The following is a 20,895-nucleotide window of genomic DNA, read 5'->3' as shown; positions in this document are numbered from 1 at the left end:
CTCAGCACGCAGAGGACACCGGCCTTGAACACAGGAAACTCTCCCGCTGCTCAGGGAGGAGGTCGCCGGGTAACAGCAGCCGCTCTACTGGCTCCACGGGGACCAGATGTATTTAGACGACAGAGTATTTAGAACAGCCTCCCCAGTGCAGGCCTAGGAAGTAGAAATCCAAAAGCAGAAAAGACCCCAGCTGAAGAGAGGTGGACTGCCAGCCGACCTCGGAGCACCTCTTTTACAAATTAAACCAACGATGGCCCCGGTTACACGAACTCAACTCAAACTCGGAGCCACCTTGAGCTGCAGGACCCACTTGGACACCTCATGCCCGGGCTGCCTCTCACCGGCTGCAGCTGGGGTGCGGCACGGGCGAGGGACGAGGCCTGCGGGAAGTGGGAGGCCTCTGCCCGCCTTGCCTTTGGAATGCTAGCCGCCGTGGGGCCTCTGCTGGGTTCAAGCTGCACCTGTGGGCCTCGCGGACACTTGCTCTTCTTTCTGAGGCAGACCCTCCGAGGACAGGCAGAGGTCAAGCTGTGTGATACCATTTATTACTTTTGGGGTTAGGATGTCCCCAAACCTGGATGCCTGGACGCCCCCAGGGAGAGGGACCCCATGAGGGCTCATCCATGGCAGACAACGGCTAAAGAAGGGTTGGTGCGGCCACCGAATCAACGTCCCCACCCTGATCCCGCACCAGTAGTTTGCACGGGCTTCAGACACAGACTCTCATGGATCTGAAGAGAAGGCCAGTGCTCATCACCCTTCCTCTCAAAAATAAATGTAAACAAATAAATAAATAATAAGGCAGGCAGGCTGGAGTCTTTTAAATCTTAGCAAAGTTTCTTAAAAACAATAATGCCGGGACTTCCCTGGTGGCTCAGTGGTTAAGAATCCGCCTGCCAATGCAGGCGACATGGGTTCGAGCCCTGGATTGGGAAGATCCCACATGCCACAGAGCAACTAAGCCCGTGCGCCACAGCTACTGAGCCTGCACTCTGGAGCCCGCGCGCCTAGAGCCCGTGCTCCGCAACAAGAGAAGCCACCGCAATGAGAAGCCCACACACCACAACAAAGAGTAGCCCCCGCTCGCCGCAACTAGAGAAAGCCTGCACGTAGCAATGAAGACCCAACGCAGCCAAAAATAAATAAATAAATTAATTAATTAATTATAAAAAAGAGCAATAATGCCTGCTTTACATGATCCAAGGAAAGGAAGGCTACTGTCGACAGCATTTCTGGAAAGACTCTCCATTGGAATCGAAGACAAGGCTGGGCGCTGGCCAGGATGAAGAATTTCAGAATCTAAGGGCATAAGAGCCCTTAGAAATCACCAGTGGTACGAGGATGGAGTAGAATCCTGTGTGTGGCGTGTTTTTTCAGGCTGTCGCTTGGCTTCCAGGTCTCTGGTGTTTGCGCAGGGACCTCTCGGGAGGGCCTCTTACTGTCTTCCTCTCCTGGAGCCTCTCGTTCAGGAGGGTGTGGGGGGCAGTTAGAGTGAGCAAGGGAGAGGCTCTCAGTGAATGGAACTTTAACTACTGAATGCACTGAAAATCAGAAAAATAATCACTTAGCCAGAACCCTCATCTCGTGGGTCTGGGAGGCTGGGGCCCAGGGAAGTGAAGACACTTCCTGCACCTCCTGGCTTTGTCCAGTGGTCCTTCTGCTTTACTGCAGTGTCTTGGCCCGGTGTGTTCAGATACCACAGAGGTAGCTATTCCTGGAGCCCCTTCTGCTTCCATCCTCCCTGGGGATAAAGTGAAGGTCAGGGGCACCTGCTGTGACCATCCGGAAAGTGCTCATCCCAGCGTCTTACTGAGGAGGACAGCAGTAAGGGTCTTGGGCCACTCCCAGGGCTCTGTCGAATGGGAGCTGGGAGCTTAGGGGGGCGATGTCGGGAAGGTTCCAGCCACTTCCTTCCTAGACGACATGAGAATGTCCACAGAAGCTAAGGCCCACTGGGTGTCCACGGCTCCACCGACCCCAGGCAACCGCAATGTATCTGACTTCTTCTCCTCATTTTAAAATCCCTCACCTGAGATCCCGCCCCACCTTAGCCTGGAAAAGAGCTCATTCCCAATGAGAATCAATTATAGTAGATTATAGAACTAGAGAACCCAGGCAACACCTCTGCACAAGAACCAGTCAGAGCTCCTGCCATTCAGAAACGACGGGCCTGGTTTCTCGGTGGGCATGAAAAACACAGTCCTGCAGCCAATGCCCCTGCCCGGGAAAGGCTTGTGCCCAGGCTGGTGGCATCCTGGGACTGACTGGCACCACCCCATGTAGGGTTGCCATAAAGGGTGTGCTGTTTGTTTACCATGGGCCTGCATTGTTCCTGAAGCAAGTTGGGTGAAATCAACGCTTCTGAACCATTCATTTGCCACTAAATACACCCAATTATACAGCTTTCTTTCCCACCTCCCCAATCACTGCTCATTAGCCCCTTTGCTGGAGTTGGCAGGCTCTCTGCTTTACTGGCAGCTCTGTTGAAAGATATACAGGGGAAAAGCTGAAAAAAGCAGGTACTTGGGAATTCCCTGGCGGTCCAGTGGTTGGGACTCCGTGCTTCCACGGCAGGGGACCCGGGTTCAAACCCTGGTCAGGGAACTAGGATCCCACAAGGAGCGCGTGGCACGGCCAAAAGAGAAAAAGAAAAAGCAGGTACTTGGATTATCCATGGATTTCATTTTTTGCGCTTTCTTTGGAGTGCTGGATCGATGACAGCAGGAGGGGACTAGCCTAGTTGGGCACAGATCTCTTGGTAACTGGGTAAATTGACAGAATATGGTTTCCAAAAGCAGTTCAATGCTCCTCTTCCCAGCAGGGGAGTGTCCCAGCCCCGAGGTACTACGGTTGTTCTGCCTCTGAACTCAGCACAGGGTTGACCTCTGCTGGAGGGACCGAGGGCTCCTTTCAGAGTGGAGAAGAAAATGTAAGAGGCCCTCCCGAGAGGTCCCCGGGCAAACAGCAGAGACCTAGAAGCCGACCAACGGCCTGAAAGAACACGCCGCAGGCAGGATTCTACTCCGTCCTTGTACCGCTGCGATGGAAGCAGAAGCTGGCAGGAACCCTGCTCTGTTTTCTGAGCGCTCACATTCAGTGCTGTGTGTAGCCCCGGCGGGAGGAGGGAGGGAGGTCTTCAAAGCCTCATTTTACTCAGTCTCCCAAAGCCTGGGAGCCTTCACTGACTCTGTGTTCATCTCTCACTTCCCTCTTCCTCCGCCGTAACTGCAATGTGACCTCATGAGTACCTCCCCCACCCAGACAGCCATACCGTTGCTGAGGAAAATGGCCATCCAGTCACTGTCTAAATCACGACTTAGGTTGAGAGGTGAGACAGTCTGAGGCTTCGGAGGCTGAAGGTGTAAATACAGGGTCAGGAAGTGTGCCGAGGGCACCATGGGTAGGTTCCTGAAGGACACGTGGGAGGGCCTGGGGCAGGGCACACGCCCCATCCGCTGTGATTTGTTTAACGCTGGTCTCGTCTTCTAGAGTGTCAGCCCCGAGGGGGCAGGGGCCTGGTGGGCTCTGTTCACTGCTGAGTCCTAGCGACTGGAAGGGTGCCCAGCACAACATAGGCGCCCATTTGTTAAATGAACGGGTGGTTTTATAGCGGACTGGCCCCCAAGACTGACCTGTGGGGATGGATTATCTGTTATAATTTCAGGACAGACATGATGGAGACGGAAAAGGCTCAGAGAAATGGGAAGAGCAAGAGTGAGAAACATGGTTCAAATCCAGATCTGCCCCTTATGAGGGTCAGAATCTTGGGCGAGTTACTTTTCTAAACCTTGCTTCCCTCATGTATTAAACAGGGATCATGATCCATCCTGCAAGTCTGTTGTGAGCCTGACTGAGGAAGTGTGTGTGAACAGCAGGTGGTGAGTGCATTAAATGTAAGCATTCTTCTGCTATGATCACTCCGCTTCCTGTCAGCGTGTCTGGACATTTCACGCCTCAGTAGTCTGTAACACCAAAAATAAAGAACTTAGGGTGAAGTGTGAACAGAAGTTGACGACTTTCAAAAATTAAGTGTGGATGTCAAGTCTACATTAGTCCTTCCCTTGCTCTTACATGTTACTGGGTTTCTTAGACTCTTTTAGTTCTAACTCTTAAGTACAGATAGCCAGGGAGGAGGGGCGGTTATAGGAAAGGACCACTTTCTTCCTTATACATTTCTATAATGTTTGTGACTCCTTAGAAGCAAAAGGAATAAAGATGAATTACAAATACATAAGATGGGAGAATGTCTCTGTGGCAGAACCAGTTGCTTTGCTAGAAGGACAGAGGAGATGCTCTTGGAACCCTAGGTGGTCATACCAACCAACAGATCAAGGACCTAAACTCTCAGCTCCAGCCAGATGGACTCTCCCAGACTCTGTCCTTATTCCCCTGCCTCAAATGGAAGTTCTAGGACATCCAGACATCAAGCAAGCAGCAATGAGGAGGAGGACAGGGCTGGAAAGGAACGGTCACCCAAAGCAACCCCAGGGAGGACAGCTCTGGGCCCAGGGTTGCTCACTTCACCTTGTTCCGCGGGCGGGGGGTGGGTGTCCCTGAGGTCACCCGGGAGAGTTTTTTTTTTTTTTTTTAATTTTCTTATTTATTTTTCTATTTATTTTATTTATTTATTTTTGGCTGTGTCGGGTCTTCGTTTCTGTGCGAGGGCTTTCTCCAGTTGCGGCGAGTGGGGGCCACTCTTCATTGCGGTGCGCGGGCCTCTCACTATCGCGGCCTCTCTTGTTGCGGAGCACAGGCTCCAGACGCGCAGGCTCAGTAGCTGTGGCTCACGGGCCCAGTTGCTCCGCGGCATGTGGGATCCTCCCAGACCAGGGCTCGAACCTGTGTCCCCTGCGTTGGCAGGCAGACTCTCAACCACTGCGCCACCAGGGAAGCCCCCGGGAGAGCTTTTTATCAAAGGGGGAAAAGCCCCGTTGCTTTCCTTGGACAGAAGGGCACTGCCAGCCTCAGTGACACCACACTCTCCTTGCCATGGTGGCAAATCCTGATGCCAGAGATGAGCACTGAAGGCTCGAGGGGGGAGAACGACCCACCCGGAGCCCCCCCAGCACCTACAAACGCCAGCTTTCTCCTCCCACAATGCTCGCACCCAGAATACCAGCTCCTTTCTTTCCACGTGGAAACGTCTTGACCACCCCACCCTCATTCAGCATTAGCTTTTAGGCCTGACGTTTCTGTCAGCCATCAGCAGCCTTTCAATCTTGCCGGGAAATTTCTTTTCCCAATGGGCTCCAGCCGGATGAGCTTCGAGGGGGACCCGCAGGCATCGCCACTTCTCCCTCTGAAACTCCGTGTGTCCACTGTGATTACACAGACGGCTGGGGCCCACCCCGACTGAACGGAGCTGCCGCTGCCTGATGCAGACCTGTTTCTGCCTGGCCTCCAGTCATCAAACGGGGCCTTCCGAGGTGGATGAGCCTAATGCTAGAGCCAAGGCACGGAGAAAGAGAGGGCCTGGGGTGTCCTGTGATGGGGTGGAAAGGACCACAATGCCACCAGCCTTCACACAGAGGCCTGACATCAGAGGAGCATCTTGCAAAAGGAGAACCACAGTAAAACTCAGGCAGGGCTCAGAAAAACCACTGACCACTTCTCCACTCGCGTCTCATGCTGGGCCTGGGTGGGGTCACTCGGGGGCTCAGGGGCACACCTAAGTGGTTCCTGCTTGGAGCCACTCATCCCTCTCTAGGTAGCCTCCGTCATGTGAGGCTACAGAGAGACAGCTACTGCCAACCTCAGGACTCGGGCAGGGGAGGGGGAGCCCTGAGCACTTCTGTTTATAAAATGTGTGTGTGGATATTTATTATTTTATCGAGCTCTTTGCCCAGGTGACTCAGGTCATCAGGGCTTTTCAGAATGCTTAAGATTTTAAAACTCTTAACAGTTTTTCCATGAAGGCAAGAGAACAAAACTATTGATTGAAACCAAATGGTCAGTGTAATTCCCACATAGATCTAACTACCAGGTCCTCTCTGGGAAAGAGCTGCCTTAGCTCATTTTTAATGTACTGGCAGATCTAACCTCTCTGGTGGAGTGGAAAAATGGGGGCAAAAAGCCCACCACCGGACCCAGCCGTTTCAGCTGCACTGCCAGGCGAGGTTGAACAGCTGCAGCTCTTAGACCAGCGTCAGCAGACCCCGATCGGGAGACCCCCGCTCAACGCAGGGTATGCCTGGCCAGAAATAGGCCACTCAGAGCCCAGCCCGGTGGGGCAACCCGCCCAGACGGAGGGCGCTGGGGACCTCGGTTGTCCTCTGTGAGAGAAGGTGGTCCCGACCTAGGAACATTCTCTCAAGGAGGGTTACTTTCTCAATACATATCTATTCACCCTGTTTAAGGGGATCCAAATTGGGGCTGAGGAGACAGAGAACTGGGGTCGCTTACTTTTCATTTTATACACTTCTGAGCTATTTGTGTATTTTTTAAAACAACTCCTCGTCTTCCTAGACTAATGTCTCACTCTCTCATCCTAGTCAGCGTCCCTTGCTGGAAGCAATGTCACCTCTCTGGCAAGTCTTCTCTGACCACCCCCCTCTGCAGCAGGCCCTCTGCCAGCTCACCACCCTTTCCTGACCGAGGCCTTCAGGACACATCACAATCTGAAGGTCTTTGTATTGGTTTGTCTGCTAACTTATCACCTTCTCCTCCTGAAACAGGAGGGAAGAAGGCAGGGCACAACCTCTGAAAGAATAACGTAGCCCGAGGACATGACATAAACTGATTAGAACCAAATGGGTCCAAGATGGCCCACTAGACCCGGAGCCTCAGTATACGCTTACGTCAGCAAGCTAAATGACACACCCACAGGTGCCATGACAGTTCCAAGACCCACAGTAAGGATCAAAAAGTGGGCAGTAGCCCAATTCCTGGAAATCCCCGCCCCTTCCTAAAATAGCTGGAATACTCCCCCCACTCATTAGCCTATGAAATTACCCACTCCTATAAAAACTGACAACCCCATACCCTGGTGCCTTTCTCACCTTCTGAGATGGCCCACGCTCTGTTTCTCTCCACGTCTTACCTATCACTTTGGCTCTCACCAACCTGAGCTTCATTAAGTCCTGAAACCAGGTGTGTGATCTCACTTGGAAGACTGTGGGTTTTGGCTGGGTTCAAGTCCCAGCCTGGGTTTGGACTGGGTTCGAGTCCCAATCTGAGGTGCACGGTTTCACTCCTACTGGAATATCCACTCCAGAGATCTTATCTGCCTTGCTCACTTCTACCCTTTTAGGGCCTAGGACAGTGAGGACAGAAGAAAGGTGATCAGTAAATGTTTTTGAAAGACAGGATACGTGGACACACATCCAGTGGTATTTACGAGCATCCGTAGTCATTCCACAAGCCTGACATAGTACAAAAACCCAGTGACAATAGAGATTTCATTGACTATGGGACTGGCCATCACACCAGCTTCTCTGAAAGCAATCCCTAGCCTACCCTGGGGAGGACTTTTTTGTGCACAAATACAAAGCAGCTCTGGGCCAAATCCAGCTACATGTATGGATTGTCTGTGGTTGCTTTTGAGCTACAAGGGCAAGACGGAATAGTTTCAACGAAGACCACATGGGCTGAAAATATTTACCATCTGGTCTTTGAAGAAAATGTCTTGACAAACCATGAGCTTGAAGAAACAGAGAAGTGTAGTGTAAGACTTTGAAAACTGCACAAGAGAAAATGGCAGGGTTCACACAGACACTTGCAAGTGCTAATGGTAGCTAATACCTTATTCAGGCCTTGTTATGCATGAGACCTTGCACTCAGTGCTCTGAGTGTGTCATCGCCTGTAATTTCATTCTCATTACAACTATGAGTAGGTTCTGACTGCTGAGGCTGATTGAGGGCCAGTGATTTGCCAGGGTCAACATGGTCAGTGACAAACCCCAAATTCAAACCCAACTCGAGGTCTGTGTACTTGTATTTGTATCCTGCATTTGTAACCTGCATCTGTATCCACTGTGCTGGACAGCTTCGAAGGAAAGTACTTTCCAGCCGCATCGAGGAGAACCGTCCACACTCCCGAGACGGCTCTGTCTCCTCACTGTCCTCAGAAGGCCACCCGGATGTCCCCACTGCCTTGGGGATGTTAAGTGCCTACTTTCTACTTTAAATGCCCACTTCTTCTCTGTCTCTGAATTCTACCCATTTGTCAAGACTCAGTTAAGCTCGCCTTCTCTGAGGCTTCTCCTTGCCTTGGTGACTTTTTAAATCCTCCCTCCAACCAATATACGAACTGTTGGAGGGCAGAGGCTGCCTTCCACTGCACAGAGCCTTTGCTCAGACTGCAAGCGTGTGCAACAGACACGCTCCTCAGAAACAAAACAAAAACAAAACTCTCATGAAAACCACTGCCTCCCCTCCCCTGGAGAAGACGCTATTTAGTAGAACCACACGCCAATTCAAAATGCCAACACTCTTTAACTTGGACGTCTCTCTTTAGCTATTAACAAATCGGGAACCACAAGCTTTATTGTCTGCGTCTGGGATGTTTCATATGGCACTTGCCTTTCATTGTTATCATTGTCATTTAACTGTGCTAACTATTAAACTCTCCAATTCTCTCTAACCCCCAGGAATCCTGCCTTCATATCAGAACACGGGTTCCCTGGATCAGCTACTGCACTGGTGTTACAGGGCACGTTCAGCATCACAAAATCTAGGTGTGAAAATAGCTGAACTCAACAACGCTGCTTAGGAACAGTGGTTGCACTTGGGGGTGTCGTTTCTGCAATGATGGCTGTGTTCGTTTCTTGCTCTAGGTGCTGGATATGTGGATGTGCTCACTTTGTGAGAACTCACTCAGCTCTACATTTAGGAGTGTAAGTATATGCTATTTTCTGTAGGTATATTCTATTTCAATAAAAAGATCTCAAACACCCTTTGCAAACAAAGCTAATACACATGGATCTTTTTTTTTTTTTTTTTTTGCAGAAATCACACCTCGTTTTCTTCATGCAACGTCCTTATAAAAGGATCGGTTAGACCATTTTACTAGCGGTAGGATGGACGAAAAAGGCGAAGCAACTCTCAAGGCGCCGTATAACAAATTTAGGAGGGACTGGTGTTCAAGGTCAAATCCGACCCCAAGACGGCTAGCCCTCAAAGCCTACTGCTATAGCTGAACCGATTCCTATTAGAAGCAGATACTCTGACTCAGAAAACCAAATGCCCTTCATATGCCAGAATCATAAAATAGTTTTCTGAAACGCAACATACAAAGGAAGTGGGTAACAAGGCCAATTAGCAATGCCTGGGTGGTAAGGTCGTTAGCCATCTTCAGACCTTGTGAAAGGGAGGAATTAGCTCTACCACAAACAAACAGAAAAAACCGACCCCTTATGCTACAGATGGAAGGTTTGTGTCCCCCTACAGGTTCATATGTTGAAATCCTAACCCCCAGTGTGATGGTGTTAGGAGGTGGAGCCCTAATGAATGGGATTAATTCTCTTATAAAAGAGACCCAGGAGAGCTCCCTCCCCCCACCCCGCCATGTAAGGACACAGGGAGAAGTCAGCAGTCTGCAACCCAGCCCGAAACAGAGCCCTCACCAGAACCCGACCATGCTGGGACTCAGTGTTTTCAGGCTTCCAGCCTCCAGAACTGTGACAAATAAATGTATGTTGTTTACAAGCCACCCAGTCTATCGTGGTCTGTTACAGCAGCCCAAACAGACTAAGACAGCTTATTTTTTTATTTTTTATTTTTTTTACAACTTTATTGGGGTATAATTGCTTCACAATGGTGTATTAGTTTCTGCTTTATAACAAAGTGAATCAGTTATACATATACATCTGTTCACATACCCCTTCCCTCTTGCGTCTCCCTCCCTCCCACCCTCCCTATCCCACCCCTCCAGGGGGTCACAAAGAGCTGATCTCCCTGTGCTATGCGGCTGCTTCCCGCTAGCTATCTATGTCCATGCCTCTCTCTCGCTTTGTCCCAGCTTACCCTTCCCCCTCCCCATATCCTCAAGTCCATTCTCAAGTAGGTCTGTGTCTTTATTCCTGTTTTACCCCTAGGTTCTTCATGACATTTTTTTTTCTTAAATTCCATATATATGTGTTAGCATACGGTATTTGTCTTTCTCTTTCTGACTTACTTCACTCTGTATGACAGACTCTAGGTCTATCCACCTCATTACAAATAGCTCAATTTCGTTTCTTTTTATGGCTGAGTAATATTCCATTGTATATATGTGCCACGTCTTCTTTATCCATTCATCCGATGATGGACACTTAGGTTGCTTCTATGTCCTGGCTATTGTAAATAGAGCTGCAATGAACATTGTGGTACATGACTCTTTTTGAATTATGGTTTTCTCAGGGTATATGCCCAGTAGTGGGATTGCTGGGTCATATGGTAGTTCTATTTGTAAGACAGCTTAGTAAGGCTGGGTTAAGCACCACGCTAAACACTGCACGTACATACTCTCATCAAATCTTCACAACAACACTAATTTCATCCCTGCTTTACAGATGAGAAAACTGAGGCATGGAGAGGGTAAGGAACCTACCCAAGGTTACAGGGTTATTCATTGGCAGGGCAGGGATTCTATCCAGGCCACCAGACTCCAGAACCCATGTTCTTATCCATGATGCTAGTCACGCCTCTTGTCGTGATTCACCCGCGGATGGGTTTCCAGTTTCTAGTGTGCGTGCGACATACCTTCTGATGCACCCTTGCTTGTCCAAACGCATCCAATGATAAGCATCTTGTCAAGCACACCCAACTCCTTCATAAATGGCAGGCTGGTTCACAGAGTGGCTCTCTGCCCTCAAAAGATTCGTGCTTACAACACATGTCCACCCCCTTTCTACCTGGACTTTCCCATTTATTTATAAGTTGGAAATCTAAAGATAAAACACGAGGCCTACATGAAGCCATAACCAGCCCAGATTAGATTAGAAAGGTCAGCAGTCTTCCTTTGTCTTCCATTACCAAAGATGGATCGCTTTTTTATTTATGTATTTATGTATTTATTTTAAAATTTTATTTATTTATCTATTTTTTTTGGCTGCGTTCGGTCTTCGTTGCTGCGCACGGGCTTTCTGTAGTTGCGGCGAGCGGTGGCTACTCTTCGTTGCGGTGCGCGGGCTTCTCGTTGCAGTGGCTTCTCTTGTTGAGGAGCACAGGCTCTAGGCGTGTGGGCTTCAGTAGTTGTGGCATGCGGGCTCAGTAGTTGTGGCTCGCAGGCTCAGTAGTTGTGGCTCATAGCCTCTAGATCTCAGGCTCAGTAGTTGTGGCGCATGGGCTTAGTTGCTCCGTGGCCTATGGGATCTTCCCGGACCAGGGCTCAAACCCATGTTCCCTGCATTGGCAGGCAGATTCTTAACCACTGCACCACCAGGGAAGTCCCTGGATTGCTTTTAAACAAACTATTTGCTCATCCTACACTCCTTGAGTAAGCAAAAATAATACCCCATTGCATTAGCAAAGCTCAGGAAAACTAAATAAAACTTTCGCTGGATGTTTGCAATGTTGCTTTTAGTTGTACTTTTAGAGGAAACTTTTAGTAAGAGCACATTTTGAATCGACTTTTCTTTTTATGCCACACTGATCTTTATGAAAGGTAAAATTGCTTGCCTATGTTGCTTTTGAGGAATTTAAGTGGGGGGAAAACATGGTTATTAATTAATTTATTTATTAATTTATTTATTTTTGGCTGTGTTGGGTCTTCGTTTCTGTGCGAGGGCTTTCTCTAGTTGCGGGAAGCGGGGGGCCACTCTTCATCATGGTGCGCGGGCCTCTCACTATCGCGGCCTCTCGTTGCGGAGCACAGGCTCCAGACGCACAGGCTCAGTAGTTGTGGCTCACGGGCCTAGTTGCTCCGCAGCATGTGGGATCTTCCCAGACCAGGGCTTGAACCAAAACACGGTTATTTAAATACAAGGGTTGATTTGGGACTTCCCTGGTGGTCCAGTGGGTAGAATTCCACACTTCCAATGCAGGGGGGACTCGGGTTCGATCCCTGGTTGGGTACTAGATCCCGCATGCATGCCGCAACTAAGAGTTCATGCCACAACTAAGGAGTCCACATGCTGCAAGGAAGATCCTGCATGCCGCAACTGGGACCCGGCGCAGCCAAAATAAATAATTATATAAATAAATAAATAAATATTAAAAAAAAACAAATATAAGGGTTTATTTAATGAATTCTCTTCATTTTGGTCTGTTGAAGTAATTAAACCAATGTGATGAGCCTCCTCCTACCCATCAAGTCATCCCTGCCTCCACCACCATCTCGTAGTTTCTGAGACTATCGGGTGAACTAGGAATTCTAATTAGGAAAACATTCCAACAATATTCCTCAAATGATTATCGATTCTGGTTTGGTTTTAAGTGAATATGAATTCTACCTTTTGTCTCTTATCTGGGACCCTTCCTCAGATAAGCTGACTCCTTCACACATATAGTTACATGCCCTTAATAGGTCATAGGTTTTCTCTACCTGGAACTGGGACATTGATCTCTACTGCAAGGAGCCCCATACACTGTAGTGTCACCATGTTCCACATGGTGCAAGGTACTTTAGGTTCTCAATCAAAGCTCTGAAATAAGCCTCTTCAAAACTGCCATCCTTGGGCAAGATTTTTCAGGGAATTTCCCAAGACCAGAGGCAGTGTCACCCAGAACTGGGAAGACGAAGCTGCTTATCACGGGCCTTCACCCAGACTGCCACTCCCGAGATGCAAACACAGGGGAGATCGAGGATGCAGCGACGCCGTCCAGGGATGCTCTGCAGGTGGGGCCCTCCCAGAGCTTTTCTGCTGCTACCCCCAGAGTGGGGGGTCCTGGCGGGTGGCGGCCCCTCTAAGTGACTCAGGGCCCCCGGGCCTGGCTTGCAGAGGCTCCCAGGATGCTGACCTCAACTTTGTTTTTTAAAAATAGCTCGGAGGCAGCGGCGCTCACGTGAGCCGCCGGGCTTCCCCTCCAAAATCCCGGGGCTCCCGGCGGCTCCTCGTCCTCGGGGTCGCGGAGGGTAAGGGCGGTGTCCCGAGCCCCGGTGACAGGAGGGACCCCGGCCCGCGCGAACGACTCGGGGGAAGAAGGGGGCGCTGGATGGGGTCGGGGGCCCGGACAGGGCGGGCCGGGTTGGCCTCGGGGCCCGGGCCGGGGAGGGCAGGCCGCGCTCACCTTCTTCACCGACAGCGAGATGTTCTCCAGGATCCGATCCTTCACCTCCCGCGGCTCCATGGCGCCGCCGCTGCCGCCGCCGCCGCCGCCCCGCCGCCGCCGCTTCCCGCGCCGGGGCCCCGGGGCCGCCAGCAACCGCTGCCGCCGGCCGTACGGGGGCTCCGTCGTGCCGGCCGCGGGGCCCGGCGCCCACCGCCCGGCCCTCGCCTCGCCCGGCCCCTCGCTCTGCCGCGGCCCGGCGGCTCCGGAGCGCGGCCGGCAGGGAAGGAGGCCACGGGCTGTGCGCGGCGGCGGCGGCGGCAGGAACTGATGTCAGGCGGGGCGGCGCCAAGGCCGGCGGTCGGGCTGGGACGCCGGCGCCGCACCCGCGCCCACGCCCCTAGAGCCGGGACCCCGGAGACGCCGTCGGCTATCAGACGCAGGTGCCTCGGCCTTTCTTAGAGACCCTGGAGGCCCTCCTCCGCTCCGCTCGGGGCCCCCGGAGGCCCCCTCGGACCCCAGGGATCTGGACACCTCGCCTCCCGGAGACCCCCACGGCCCAGACTCCATCGGTAGCGTCCCCTTCCTTAGCCTCGAGGTCCCCTAGATCCCTCAATGCTCAGACTCTGGCTCTCAGGCCCCTTGGCTTCTGGCAGCGCAGAGACCCCCTCCCGGAGCTGCCCACAGACCCCGGCCGACTGGTCCCCACCGGCCAGCCTGACCCTCACCAGCCCAGAGGACCCGGCGACTCCACTCCTCGGTTCCCCACCCTCACCTCCCGGTCCCAAACTTTCAGGACACTCCGGGTCCTCGGTACCCCTCCCTGCCTCCAAAACACACCCTCTTCGCCTCACCTTCATCTTCAGTCCTGATGCCCCTGCCAGTTCTCACCCTGATCCCACTTCTTCAGCTGGTCCACATATCCTGAGGGCCCCCCACTGCCTCAGCCCTGAAACCCACAGTAACAATTCCCCTTCTCCCCACACAGCACTCTTCCCAAATTTCACCGTGTTTTGAAGCCACTTATACTTAAGGTTCTCAGTCTCCTACCGGGCTCACTTACTCATTTGGTTCCCAAATAAGTATATTCCTGATACATCCATTAGTCCCTCCTTTCTATTCCTTTTTTTTTGTTGTTGTCAATATATATCATTGTATTTATTTTTTTCCGCTTTTTAAAAGTTGAGATATATAACATATTAGTTTCAGGTGCATGACATGATTCAATATATGTATATATTGTAAAATGATCGTCATCCTTTTTATTCTTAAGATACCCCAATTCTGGCCTTCCCTGGTGGTGCAGTGGTTAAGAATCCGCCTGCCAATGCAAGGGACACGGGTTTGAGCCCTGGCCGGGGAAGATCCCACATGCTGCAGAGCAACTAAGCCCTTGCACCACAACTACCCACGTGCCACAACTACTGAAGCCCATGTGCCTAGAGCCCGTGCTCTGCAACAAGAAAAAACACTGCAGTGAGAAGCCCACGCACTGCAACTACTGAAGCCCGTGCGCCTAGAGCCTGTGGTCCGCAATGAAGAGGTGCCCCTGCTCTTCGCAACTAGAGAAAGCCCATGCACAGCAACAAAGATCCAATGCAGCTATAAATAAATAAGTAAATAAATAAATTTTATTTTTTAAAAAAGATACCCCAATTCTCAGCTATAGCTCCCCAGTTTCTCCTCTTCTCTGCTCAGGCTACCCTTCCCTCAGCCTCCCAGACCCAGTCACCCCAGCAATGATCTGAAACACCGATTGTACAGCTTATCCTAGATGGACCCCACCCTATACACACCAGAAAGATACCTCCCCATCCCTCAGTTTCCCAGGAAAGACCCAAGATGGTAGTAGATATTTTTTGTTTTTATGTGACTGGATAAGGGGACAAAAGTATGTGTCAGGAAAAGGAAGGAGAAACAGATTGCTGCATTCTGTTACCACCCAGGATCAGGGTCAAGGGCAAGAGTTCTTAGTACCAACGATGATGATAATGATGTGTTGAGTATTGACTATGTGCCATGAACTGAACTAAGTGCTTTCCATACATTTGTCTCATGTATCCTCAAATAACAATTCTTGGGACTTCCCTGCTGGTCCATTGGTTAAGACTCCATGCTCCCAATGCAGGGGCCCTGGGTTCAATCCCTGGTCAGGGAACTAGATCCCGCATGCTGCAACTAAGAGCCCACATGCCATAACTAAAGAGCCGGCTCAGTCAAATAAATAAATAGATAAATAAATATTAAAAAAAGGAAACACTCAAATAACAATTCTTGTAGCCATGGATAAACTGAGGGGTGAGGGTAATTTGCCTAAAATCATACAGCAAATTGTGGAGCCCAGAAACAATTTGTACCCTTTTCTGAGCCACGGATCCCTTTACATTTCTTCGTACTATTCTAAGAGGTAACCCTATAGGGACTTGGTCTAACTCTTTAGGGAAAGAAGTAAAATCCCTAAACCCAGGGTGTTTTCTTTTCTTTTTTTAAAAATTATTTATTTATTTATTTATTTGGTTGCACCAGGTCTTAGTTGTGGCAGGCGGGCTCCTTAGCTGCTGGATGCATGTGGGATCTAGTTCCCTGATGAGGGATCGAACCTGGGCCCCCTGCATTGGGAGTGCAGAGTCTTATCCATTTTGCCACCAGGGAGGTCCCCAGGGTATTTTCTTAATAATACTGAGTTCAGGGGACTTCCCTAGTGGTCCAGTGGGTAAGACTCCATGCTCCCAATGCAGGGGACCCGGGTTCAATCCCTGGTCAGGGAACTAGATCCCACATGCATGCTGCAACTAAGAGTCCGCATGCCACAACTAAGAAGCCTGCATGTCACGACTAGGAAGCCCACATGCCGCAACTAAGACCCGGCACAGCCAAAATAAATAATTTTAAAAATAATAATATTACTGAGTTCAGGAAAATAGGAGATAACAGGCTCTGTGGAGCCAGGCAGAGGGCAGGACAGGTGGGGATTGAGGCTGCAGTCACTGGACAGGTAGAGAAAAGGCTGAAGGCAAAGGACACATGACTTTGAATTCGGAAACAAATAGCCTGGTGTCCAAAGGTGTCTGTGGCAAGCAGGAGGAACGCCGGCTTGAACGACCGGTTGGTCTAACAGCTTTGATGCACTCCCTTCCCACTGCACCCAGACGGGGTGCCTACAGGCCCCAACTTATCTGATGCAACTCCAGCTTCTGAGGATCCATTCAACCCAAAGTGGAACGAACGAGCTTCGCGATTCCTCCCTGCTGTTAATAGCAAGCCATCTTCTGGGCAGCATCTTCTGCTGGTCACCACCTTCCTATAAACGGCTTGGGCACAAGACAGCTTCAACAGGTGTTATTATCACTTGTGATTAACAGGTGTGATGCAAGATGGTGGCATTTCTGCCATGTTGTTTCTATCTTCACGCATTGGGGGATGGTCAGATTCAACTTTTTACAACATTCAGGAGGAACGTATGGTCTCACTACCTTGCAGATTCCTAAGGTTTGCATAGGTATGTGAGTGGGTGGGAGAAGTGAGGTATATTTTAGTCTCACAAGACTTCTTGAAGGGAAGGGGAGGGGGCCCAGTGTGTGTGTTCATGTGCAAATAATTGCCCCAGGCCCAGAGCTCAAATATGGAATCCATCCCCGCCTATCAAAAACAAAGACGGGACTTCCCTGGTGGTGCAGTGGTTAAGAATCCGCCTGCCAATGCAGGGGACACGGGTTCGAGCCCTGGTCCGGGAAGATCCCACATGCCGTGGAGCAACGAAGCCCGTGCGCCGCTACTACTGAGCCTGTGCTCTAGAGCCCGTGAGCCACAACTACTGAGCCTGCGTGCTGCAACTACTGAAGCCCGCGAGCCTAGAGCCTGTGCTCTGAAACAAGAGAAGCCGCCCCAGTGAGAAGCCCGTGCACCGCAACGAAGAGTAGCCCCCGCTCACCGCAACTAGAGAAAGCCTGCGCGCAGCACCAAAGAACCAACACAGACAAAAACTAAATAAATAAATAAATAAACAAGAAAAAGAAAGCGAAGAAAACAGAGTGCCCATCAATCTGGGTGTTGGGAGTCATTAAGTTCAAAATTGAAACCTATTCATTTATTGCACAAGACTTTGCTGATCATGTGGAAAGTGCATGAGACTCTGAGGCATCAAGAGACTCGACTGAGTCACTCTAGGGCCTCGAACAAATCTGTCTTAGTTTCCAAAGCAGTGACACAGGAAAAATGATCTTTCTTTTGTTTTAAATGTATTGTCCGCACCTAAGTCTCCTGCGGCTGAACACCATCAGATGAAGGAAGAAGTAGGGAAGGCAGGTAAGGTCGTAAAACTACCACAGACCTGGCCCAGCAGGTCGCCTCCACTCTACTTTTCAAAGGCGTGTACTGCCACAGAGAGGAAAAAAGTAAGAACAAATTCCGGCAACTTCATCTTAAAAGATAATTGGAGGACTTCCCTGGTGGCACGGTGGTTAAGAATCCACCTGCCGGGGCTTCCCTGGTGGCGCAGTGGTTGAGAGTCCGCCTGCCGATGCAGGGGACAGGGGTTTGTGCCCCGGTCTGGGAGGATCCCACATGCCGCGGAGCGGCTAGGCCCGTGAGCCATGGCCACTGAGCCTGCGCGTCCGGAGCCTGTGCTCCGCAACGGGAGAGGCCACAGCAGTGAGAGGCCCGCGAAATGCAAAAAAAAAAAAAAAAGAATCCACCTGCCCATGCAGGGGACACAGGTTCGATCCATGGTCCGGGAAGATCCCACATGCCACGGAGTAACACTAGGCCCGTGCACCCTAACTACTGAGCTTGTGCTCTAGAGCCTGTGAGCCACAACTATTGAGACCTAGTGCTGCCACTACTGAAGCCCACGTGCCTAGAGCCCGTGCTCTGGAACAAAGACAAGCCACCACAATGAGAAGCCCGTGCACTGCAATGAAGACTAGCTCCCGCTAGCCACAACTAGAAAAGGTCCACGCGCAGCAACTAAGACCCAATGCAGCCAAAAAAAAAGAAAAAAAGAAAAAGATAATTGGAAGTGGAGGATGGTTTAAGAGACCAATTCCTCCCCTCCCCACAACTCGAGGCAAATACATTTATAGTTCCGGAGCAGGGAGTAAATATTTCCTTGGCCATCAGCCTTGTGAAGCTGCTCTCCATCTGAGAAGGGGAGGGAGGAGGGGCTGATTGTACAAAACAGCAGTGGTCCAGGTTCCCACACCTTACCTCCGGCACCTGCAAGTGCTGACAATCTGTAACTCCAGGACTGCGGAAACCAAAACAAGGCAGCTTTAATCTAGGGGATTTTATTTTAAAATGTTGAACATCTGGGAATTCCCTGGTGGGCCAGGGGTTAGGACTCAGTGCTTTCACTGCCATGGGCCTGGCTTTTATCCCTGGTCGGGGAACAAAGATCCCTCAAGACGTGAGGCACGGCCAAAAAAAAAAAAAAAAAAGCGGAACATCCAGTTCCTTCCTCCTTATTGTGCAGCCAGCAAGATGGGTTGGTGAAAATTGGGATATCATTCAACCTCCCTGCTTCAAAGGCTCCAACAGCTTTCCTGTCAGAGCATTTGGAATGACATCCAAACTCTTCTCTGGCCTCCGAGGCCAGAGCTGATCTGGTTCAGCCTCTCCACCTGACTCATCTCCTAATCTGTCCGCTGGTGTGTGCCAGCTCCCACCAACCTTCTGTTTCTTAAACAAGCTTGTGTGTTCACAACTGAGGGCCTCTGCTGGGAAAGCTCTTCCCCAGGGCGGCAGAAGCCTCTAGCCGTTCACCAAAATCTGCTCGCTCCACAGTGACAGCACTGTAGCCAGGCAGTGCTAGACTGTATTTCCCAGCCTTCTTTGCAGCAGGCCTGGCTACCTTATCACATTCTCGCCAACGGCATGTGAACAGACATAAAGTGATCCACTTCCAGGCTGGACTGTTAAGCCAGTGGGTATTCCTCCTCCATGCTGGCTCTTCTTCCACCAGGCAGGATGAAGCAAAGGGGATGTCAGAATTACAAAATGAGAAGAGCCTGGTTCCATGAATACTGCCTGGAGGAGATCTATCAAGCAGGAACACTTGTCTTGGACTATATAGCATAGGCAAGATAAAAACTTTGTAATAAATTATTGAAATTTTTGGCCTCTTTGTTCCCTCAGCCTAGCCTAACACAGTGCACCCCAAATCCTTACCTGGCAGGAGCCTAGCCAGCCAGGTCTCAGTTTAAATGTTAGCTTCTCAGAAGACCTTTCTCCTTCATTACTCCACATTTAAGTAGCCTCTAATCCCTTACAGCACGCCGACCTACTAAATTTTCATTGTAGAATGTATTACTATCTGCATTTTCTTGTCTGTTGTCAGTCTTCAGAGAGACTGCTAGAACATAGGCTTCATGGGAATATGCACCTTTGCTTAGTTCATGCAATGCTGCGTTCACAGCACCAACTCAGTGTCTGGCACATGATGCTCAATGTTTATCGAGTAGTATCTTCTGATTATTGTTTTATTTTAATTAATTAATTAATTAATTAATTAATTATTGGCTGTGTCGGGTCTTCGTTGCTGCTGTGGGCTTTCTCTAGTTGCGGCGAGCAGGGGCTACTTGGCCGTGCATGGGATTCTCATTGCGGTGGCTTCTCTTGTTGCGAAGTACGGGCTCTAGGCGCGCGGGCTCAGTAGTTGTGGCTCATGGGCTCCAGAGCACAGGCTTAGTAGTTGTGGCACACGGGCTTAGTTGCTCCACCGCATGTAGGATCTTCCTGGACCAGGGCTCGAACCCGTGTCCCCTGCATTGGCAGGCGGATTCTTAACCACTGCGCCACCAGGGAAGTCCCTGATTAATTTTTAATTCAATAGGGATGCAGAAAAATTTTTAGCTGGCCTTAGAAGTAAAAGCACAGAAAGAGAACTAGAGCCAAATATAAGGCTGCTTCTCTTTACATCTGATTTGGGCCTTTTCTATTCTAGAAAGACAATGGATGAGGAATTATGGCCCAAGTCTGTATAACCATTAGCAGAGAGGTGCTGTTTGCCAATGTCCAGATTAGTCTTAGATGTGGGTTTGATAAAAAGTACTAGCTCACATGGAAGCCTGCAAACTTACTAACCTCAGAACGTCATCTGCCTTTTAAGAATTTTTTATTAAAAAAAAATTATTTTTTGGCCCCACCACACAGCTTGCGGAATCTTAATTCTCCGACCAGCTATTGAACTCAGGCCCACGGCGGTGAGAGTGCCGAGTCTTAACCACTGGAGAGCCAGGGAATTGTCATCTTTTTTTTTTTTTTTTTTTTTTTGCGGTACGTGGGCCTCTCACTGTCGTGGCCTCTCCCGTTGCGGAGCACAGGCTCCAGACGCGCAGGCTCAGCGGCCATGGCTCACGGACCTAGCCTCTCCGCTGCATGTGGGATCTTCCCGGACCGGGGCACGAACCCATGTCCCCTGCACTGGCAGGCGGACTCTCAACCACTGCGCCACCAGGGAAGCCCTGTCATCTTTTAAAATCCACATTAAACCAAGGTCAACAGTCATCCTGGGCTAGAATCCCTAAACCTGAAAACTGACCTCAGTGACCTGGCTGGGTTTCAAGCAGTTTGTCACTCTACTTATGGGTCTTTGAGATGATAAACTGTGGAAGCATAATGCTGTTCACAGATTTATTACTTCAATACATATCTGAGGGCCTGCTATGCACAAGGCAAAGTTCTAAGCACTGGGAGATAGCAGTGAAAAGGAGACATAAATCCCTACTCTCATGGAGCTTACATTTTAATGGGGGAGAAAGATAATAAGAG

General features: G+C 50.3%; 1 protein-coding gene across 2 annotated transcripts in view; it reads right to left on the bottom strand.

Moving 5' to 3' along the window:
* Window positions 1–13,258, bottom strand: part of PLEKHM2 (pleckstrin homology and RUN domain containing M2) — a 40,733-nt gene extending 27,475 nt beyond the window's left edge. For both annotated transcript variants that reach the window (XM_082614499.1, XM_082614500.1), the window contains exon 1: window positions 13,150–13,258. In XM_082614499.1, the coding sequence (XP_082470625.1) occupies window positions 13,150–13,209 (60 nt within the window). In that variant the 5' untranslated portion in view covers window positions 13,210–13,258. The remainder of the gene's footprint in view (window positions 1–13,149) is intronic.
* Between the last annotated feature and the right edge of the window lie 7,637 nt (window positions 13,259–20,895).

This window comes from Mesoplodon mirus (assembly GCF_964341445.2).
Source record: "Mesoplodon mirus genome assembly, chromosome: 3".
Classification (NCBI taxonomy): domain Eukaryota; kingdom Metazoa; phylum Chordata; class Mammalia; order Artiodactyla; family Ziphiidae; genus Mesoplodon; species Mesoplodon mirus.
The sequence above is the reverse complement of the archived record's forward strand: the minus strand, read 5'-3'. Positions and strand labels throughout refer to the sequence as shown.